General features: G+C 55.2%; 1 protein-coding gene across 10 annotated transcripts in view; it reads left to right on the plus strand.

The window, feature by feature from the left end:
• Positions 1–7,738, plus strand: part of CHD6 (chromodomain helicase DNA binding protein 6) — a 100,781-nt gene that overhangs the window by 27,088 nt on the left and 65,955 nt on the right. For 8 of the 10 annotated variants that reach the window (XM_075057925.1, XM_075057880.1, XM_075057907.1 and 5 more), the window contains exon 2: positions 6,579–6,634. The exons of 1 other annotated variant lie outside the window; for it this stretch is intronic. In XM_075057925.1, the coding sequence (XP_074914026.1) occupies positions 6,602–6,634 (33 nt within the window). In that variant the 5' untranslated portion in view covers positions 6,579–6,601. Of the gene's footprint in view, positions 1–6,578; positions 6,635–7,112; positions 7,286–7,738 lie in introns of all 10 variants that reach the window. One more of the 10 variants, XM_075057917.1, reaches the window with a different exon arrangement.

Raw genomic sequence — 7,738 nt, forward strand, 5'->3', positions numbered from 1 at the left:
ACCACATGTTAGCAAGCCGCAGCCTCTGAACTGGGAAAATCAGTCCTCCAGCTGCACACGAGAGCTTGGCCAGTCTTGTGGGAAGGCTGATAGAAGGGGAAGAGCACATGGTTCCTGCTTGGTCTTGGGTTGGTGTTGGCTCAGATGTGGAATTTCTGATAATGTTTTTGGCTTGTGCACAGATGCTGCAACTCCTGGAGGAGTCCAGGCAAGAGCGACAGGAAATACTGGCATGATGTGGATTCGGTCTGGTGTAGGGATGTCTTGTGCTTTCAGAACAATAAAAATAAATCCAAGGGAGGAGGATAGTAACCTGATGTGCCCCAAATTGTGTAACTTAAAACGTCATTGCTAGCAGCAGATGCTTTGTAGAGGCTGTGTGACAGCAAGTTGGTCTGCTCATGTAGAGGGATGAAACACAGCTTTCAGCACTGCTTTTCTTGTCTTTTGAAATGCAGCAAGACAGCTCCCAAGTGCATGGTCAGCCTGCCAGCGCAGTGTGCCATGTTGGTGTGCTTGCCGCTTGTGTGCAGTGCCCGGCGAGGTTCAGAGAGTGTAGTACTGTGACCTCATGAAGGAGGACTTGCTTTTGGCTGTGGCAGCCGAAAGCACTGGTGGCCACATGGTGCTGCGGGTGTTGCAGTCTGGCAGTGCTGGTGTGGGGTGTGCATCAATTATCTTGGGTTAAAAAGGCATAAAAACTTGAGCATGGAGAATAAAAACTCCCCACTTGTGACAGTGGCAATAACGCTGCATCTAGCAGCCTGGAGCGCTTGCATGATGTGCTAGTGAGAACATGTTGATCTCCATATGAAAACCATAAGCTCATTTAGAAAATTAGGCTGTCTCATTTGAGATTAGAGTTTCCCTTTAATCTGCAAATACTTAATTAGTGTGGAAATGGCTAGTTAAATGGGGTTCTCAATGTATATATCTGCATGCCAGTGTGGTGGTGCTCCCTAGCAGGTGGCGTGTTTCCCTTCAGGATGCTGGACAAGTTCCTGGCTCTTAGGCCAGGTGAGATGCTCTGGATGCAGCAGGCAAAAGCAGACCACAGCACCATGCAGACATGAACGTGTCCCTTTCCTCCTCTGCACCTTTTCCCTAAGAGGTGATGGCAGGACATGCTCGCTTCACAGTATTATGAACAATACGATGTGTTAAATGCCCCAGGTTCACTGGTGTCTGGATTCACAACTGGCCACGGTGACTCTGGTCCCTGGCCAGCACAGAGTTTAACGCAGCCTTCCACAAACCAGGATGGCACATCATCCAGGGAGCTGTAGCAGGGCCCTGCAAGGACCTGGGATGCTGCCATCCTCACGGGGTGGCCTCTCACTGTAGCTAGCTCTGTGTGCAGACAGGAGACCAAGCGCTCTCTCCTGACACTTGCAATGACTTTGCAGGGCTTCTCCTTGCACTTGAATGACTTTGCACATGGTCAGAGTAGGTATCTCTGTTAAACTGTCTCCTCTAGTATCCCAGCCTTGTTTTATCAAGACAGATGCACACACTGCTTCAGTGCTATGGAAATACACGGGTGTACGGTGGGGGTGATACTGTTGTGTGCCTGTTGTCAGCTGGAACAAGAGGATGGAGCGTAGAGAAGACCTGTCTGCTGGTGGTTTGGGACTGCTGCTGAGCATGGAACTTGGGGCTGGCCTGGCCCTGGCACTGCTCGCCATGCCAAGTAGCTGTGCTCTGCCAGCGGTGGGGTGTGAACAGAGTGGGTGGTGTAGAGCTTGGCATGTTCAAGCTGCTGTATGTGGGGACAGACAGAAGAAGGAAGACCTGTAGACATTTCCTCCTGGCTCTTTGGGAGGTTACTGGGTGAGAGGAGGGTCTGCCTGCTCCATTTCTGCCTGTCCCTTGCTGGCTGTGGCCTGTGCCGAGTGCTTTTGGGGCACAGTCTGTCCTGGACTTGGCCTGTGGTGAGGTCTCCTGGGCATTTTCCCTGCCAAGGGCCAGAGTGGCTCCGTTTGTGGCTGTGTGCACCCCTTGCTGCCTAGAGGAGGGGGGACCTGGCCCCTGTTAGCTGCCTCCTGCCGGTAACAGAGTGGGTGCTGTGCAAGACACCTCCCCGGGTTCGACTGCGGTCTCCCACAGTTCACCCGTGGGTGTGAATCTGAGTAGAAACAAAGGTGTGTGCCAAGAAGTGATCACTATGCTTTGGTCACGGAGAAACCTCCTCCCATGCTCTGCTCTCCCACGTCCTTTCCTGAACCTGTGCCCTTGTCCCCTCTTGTCCCGGTGCTCATTCAGAGCGTGCCAGAGGGCTGGCCAAGCACTCCTTCATTGCTGTGTGCCAGTGCTGCAGGTCGTGGCTTGGCTAGCCCAGCGGCTGGGCTTCTGCCATGCCTCTTGCAAACCCCTAAAGGTAGGGGTGGTCTGCAGCCTGCTGTACTCAGGGAACTGTGAAAGTCCTTCCCTGATACTAACTTTAACCTGGTAAAAGTTGTTCATGAGCCGTGTGTGTGCAGGTTAGTCCTTGTGCACTCCCTGGGAAAAATGGATATTAGGAATTAGCAGCCTACCCTTGCCCAGCCTGGTCCAAAGTTGCCCAGGAAGGAGAACAGCAGGCTGCCTGCAGAGGGCTGCTTTGGCAGCAGGATCCTGGCTGTTCTTTCTGCTGGGGAGCCCAGGAACATCCCTGCTCTGTACAGCCACTCCTGAGAGCACTGGACCCACGGCATACACCAGCTGCCTGCTCGCTGTCCCACTGAGGGGCTTGTGTCTGGCTTCCTGCTGCTAGAGATGAGGCTTGTGAAGCAAGGCATGGCTGGTCTAAAGCTCATTCCTTTGTGTGGCTTGCTCGTAGCACTGGCTGGCCTTCCCTGCCTGCAGGCATCGTGCTGGCCCAGTGTCGCGTGCTCTGAATCCTACCCTAGCCTGAGCATTTGGTGCCTGTGAAGTAACAGGTGGGGTGGTGCCAGAACAGCAGCTGATGGTAGCAGAGGCCAGGGCTGTGGGGCAGAGCCACCAAGGCTGATGGCAGTGGAGACCAGCAGCCCTTGCCTGGGCTCTGGAGAGGCAGCAGGGTTGGGCCGCTTGCTTGCAGTGGCAGCAAGCTTCCTGGCATCCTTTGGCCCTCTTTTTCAGCTGCTGGCAACTGCCTGTGTTACCAGCATACAGAAGGTGGTGGGCATGCTGGGACCTAGGCCACTAAATGTGTGTGATGCGTAATGTATGATGTTTGTTTTATTTTAATAAAAAAAAGCCCTGAAAACCCAGAGCTGAGTGATAGGAGCAAGCTCTTGTAGGCCACACCATAAGAGACTTCCAGCCTGGGCTAGCCCAGAGCTGAGGAACTTGTAGCAAGGTATTTATCTTGGCTTTTGCTTGCCAGAAGTGGTGCTGAACTGCTGCCTTGCAGACAACATCTGAGCCTTTCTCCTTCCCTGACATCTCTTGGGTCTCAGTGAAACCACCTGTGTGCTCCACTGTGGGGCCCTGGCTCTGCTGGGGTGGAGGCAGAGGGCTATAGGTGCCCTCATAGTCTCTCTCTAGGCTGGCTTTGGCCCTGCCCTGGGCTCTGGAGGTGGCCAGAGCCGTGCTGGTGAAATGCAGTGGCTCCTGGAGGGGTGTGGATGAACGCTGCCAATGTCCTGCCATGGGAGAAGACAGTGCTGCTGGATCCCGTCCTGGTGCTGTCCCCGCGGCTATGTCAGCAGGAGGCTGCTGGAGACACACACAGGCACCTTAGTGCTGTAACGCTGGGTGCCAGGGGTCAGCCTGCAGGTGTGGAAGTTGTTTGCATTGTGTGAGCTCTGTTTTGGGGCTAGCCTGCAAAAACCCTCAGTATCTGCCAAGTGACAAGCGGGGCACTTAAGTGTCAGGGAGCGAGTCCTCCGGGCAAGGAGGTGGTGGGGAGAGCTCCCTGAGCACAGAGGGGACCCCATGGCTTGCTGGGGCTCTGGGGAAGGGGCAGCTTGAGGGAGCTCACAGCCTTTTGATGATGGAAAGAAAACAGCAGGAAGAAAAGTGCTAGTGCCTGCAAGGACTGGAGGGCCCAGCGTTACTGCAGAAGAAAATCTGTGGGTGAAAGGCTGGGAAGCAGAGCCAGGGTAAGAGCATCTCCTGCCCTGGGAGCCGAGAGGACCTGCTGGGTGCAGGCTGAGGCTAGTGGGTGAAGGCCAGTGCACTTGCATGCTGCTGGCAAGGAGGGCTAAGCTGACCACCCTGGAGTCTCCTGCAGCCCAGAGACCACTGTGAAAGCTGAACTGAACCGAGATCTCCAACACTTCTGGCTCCAAGCAAAGCCTTGGGATGGGGCTGCTCTCTGCTGGAGCCTGGCAGGTTTGTTCTGAGCAGCAGTGGCCGCTCAGTCTGAAATTTCCACCTGGTCCTTCCTGGAGAGCACCACTCCTGCAGTTGCACGCGTCTTCCAGCTTGGCTTAGCCCCTTATCCTCTGGCCCTTCTGGGGCACACTTGGAGCAGTACAGGAGGGGCTGGCAGGCTTAGTCATGAGAGGGAAGTTCTGTGTCATCCTGTCCACAGATGCCATTAAACTCCTCCCCACTCAGCTGGTGGCACTGGGTGCCTTGCCTTACTGCCACCAAGCTTGACTTATGTGTGGGATGTGCTGGCCTGGCTTGTGCCATGTAACTGGGATCAGAGGTAGAAGCCTCTGCCTCTTCTTGGTGTGGTGCGCATGAGCCGTGGACCAGCATTGGTGTGCAGAATTCGTCCCCTCTTGTGCTGGCCTGAGCACTGCCCACCTGTAGGACCTGTTGAGCTCTCCCCTTTGGGAAGAGAGGTGCTGGGTCAGTGAAGAAATGGCTCTGGGTTTTGGTAAGGTCTGGGTCTAGCAGGATGCTCCTGCTGGGAGGGGAGACCTGACTAGGGAGGAGGGTGTGCTGGGGGGTCACTGGGCCTCGCCTGCAGACTGGTGGCATTGTGAGCTGCGCCCTTGTGCCAAGCGAGTCTGACAGCTGCAGTGGCAAGGGAGGCTCTCATGTCGCTGTGGCTGGTGGAGTGGGGTTTACATGGTATGGGAGGGAAACAAGAGGCAGGTGTTTGTGGGATTTATGTCTAAAACACTTGGCAAATATTTCTGGGCTCTGGCGCCTGTTGCTGGCACTGTGGGAGCAGACAACTGCTGAAGGTTGGCTCCCCAAAAAGCATCTGCTGCCTGGAGAAGGGGGTCCGGGCAAACCCCAACAGCTCTGTCAAGGGTACCATGGCTGGGGCTGCTGTGGGGAGGGCACGGGGCTGTAACCTCACCATGTCCCCTTGACTGTCACAGCTGGTGAGCATGTTCATCCTGGGGAGCTGCAGCAGTGCCCCATCCAACCGGGGTCAGTGCCGTTTCCGATGCTGACCCCGCATGTGGCGGGGCTGCTCCTGGCCTTTCTAGTGACACAGCACCGGCAGGAGGGAAGCAGTGAGCCTGGCTTTCTCCTGCATCTGGCAGTGTCCAACCTATGCCAATCCCCAGAGAAATCAGGCCTGGGCAGGTGCATGTCTGCTCGCCAGCCGGCCCCATCCTGAGGGTGCGTGGCAGCCCAGGGAGGGTGTGCTGCGTGTTGTGTCTCTGCGTTTGGGTGCAGCTGCTCAGGCAGTGCCTGCAGGGAGCTGTGGTCATCAGGGAGAGACCAGCTAAAAGCTGCCCCTGGCCAAGCCGGACCACAGCCACGGGGTGCAGGGTGCTGAGGTGTGGTACAGGGAGCATGGGGGAACAGTCTTTGCCCGAGAGAGCTGTTGGAGTGCTGCATCGCCACAGATCGCTTGTTGGTCCCCTCCTCTGGTGGGGGGCAATGTGGGGACCTGGTCGCACAGGCAGTTCTGCCTCTGTCACTGAGGGGCTGCTAAGAGTTGGATTTGCAACTGCAGCCCCTCTGGCCAGGCCTGGTGTGGGGGGGTTGCTTGGGAATCACCTCTGCCTGCGGCTCCTCCTCCTCCTGTGGGCTGCAAGGTGGGTGCTGCTCACACAGCATCCTCCTGCGCTGCAGGGCCACAGGCCTGAGGGGGCAGCTGGCCCGCTGGCCCTGCTCCAACGCTGCTCTGAGGGCTGCTGCGGCTTGCTGGGGAGATGGTGTCTGCCAGTATGGCTCTTTCCCCTCCTTGCTTGCCCCATCCTCATCCCCCTAGTAGCTCTTCTTTGGTAGTGGGGCTTGCAACCCACCTCAAGCTCCTGCATCCTCTCCACATCTCTTACTGCTGTCATCACTGCTTGGCAGAGGCTGGTTAGTTTACTGCTTCTCTTTGCTGCTGCAGGGTTGGCAGCATCCAACACGTCTCTCAGGGATGTCTGGGGTGGGTTTGGGGCTCTAGGGAGGTGGAGTGCGTCTCCACTAGCCCTGGGTGTCCCACTTCATGCTGGGACTGCAACTGTGAGGTGGGGCGGGGTGCAGGTAGCACTGAGCTGTGGGGAGATGGGTGGTCAGGCTCCTTGCCATGGCTTAGCAGAGCAGATGTCCCCAAGTTTGTCCCTGAGAGTGTTTCAATCCTGCAGCTTTGTTGCTCTGAGTGGCATGGGGGGTGGCTCGGCCTGTTGGAGGGGTGATATGGAAGGATGGAGTACCTCAGGTTCACCAGTCTCTTTATTGTGAATTTTTTTTTGTGTTGTGTCTTGCAGAAATAACATTCATCCCAGATTTGATGATAATGAAAATACAGAAAAAAGAAAAGCAGGTTTGTGACCCTCTCTCCTTTTCCCAACTCAGCTGGCAAGGCCTGGGGACCATATCCTGTGTGTGAATTGTTGCAGTTGATGTGTGGTGGGAAGGGGGACAGGGGTAGACCTTACATTTCCAGACAGGGCTGCAGCTCAGCATGTGGAAATTTGACCTGAGCTGCAGCCTAGAGCGGATGACTCTGATGTGAGCAATTGAACAGGGTGGGAGTAATGGAAGTGCTCTTGATTCGGTTCTGTTCTGTTGTGGAGGAGCAACCCTTTTCCCCAAAGTCCCTAGTATTGGTTCTTGTTTGAATCTCATCACATATATATTACAAAACCAAGTTTGCTGTGATTACTGCTAATAACATGATACTCCAGGACTAACACCAGCGGGGAGGTTGGAGAAGATCCTGTCTGTGGGGCTGTGGGAGCTTGGCCAGGGAATCTTCCCTTGCTCAGAAATAATCCCATCCCACCAAGCTGCCATTTCAGAATTGCTGCATCGGATCATAACTACCTGCTGCTCCTGGAGATTTATGAGCCAGTGGTCTTTGTATTAACCATGTGCAGAGGAAGAATCTGACCATCGGCGCTCTGATAAGGGGAAAGAACCTGTTACATGCATGGAGACTTGCTCTGCCCACTGGGGTGAAATACGTCTGGAGGTACAAACCAAACCAGTCCACCCTGAGCTGATTTGTGTCTGTGCTGCTTTTAATGGGAAACTATTAAACTGAACACTGAGCTAAGGGATAAATCTGTTGGAGGGCATGAGCTGGCGCCATTTCTAGCCAGCTCTGAAGCAGAGTCTTCATGCTGCTCAGGACAGCTGCAGATCGTGCTGTCATGGCAGGTTAATGGGGAGGAGGAAGGGAGGGAAGCGTTTGGAAAAAGCAAGTGTGCTGTTAGGAGCTTGCAGCAAGCCAAACACTGCAGATACAGGAAGTTGTGTATACAGAGCACCAATACTGTAGGTCGTAGTGAGTTTATCAGTGTGTCCTAAAGACGGTGTGAAGAAGCAGAGCCAATCTCAAGGTGAGGAGGAGGGGAGTGCAGCAGGTCTTGTGTTACCAGCACTGCTGGATCACTCCTGCCAGGGCAGGGGGAAGGGCTGGAGG

The sequence above is a fragment of the Buteo buteo genome, chromosome 2 (assembly GCF_964188355.1).
Source record: "Buteo buteo chromosome 2, bButBut1.hap1.1, whole genome shotgun sequence".
NCBI lineage: Eukaryota > Metazoa > Chordata > Aves > Accipitriformes > Accipitridae > Buteo > Buteo buteo.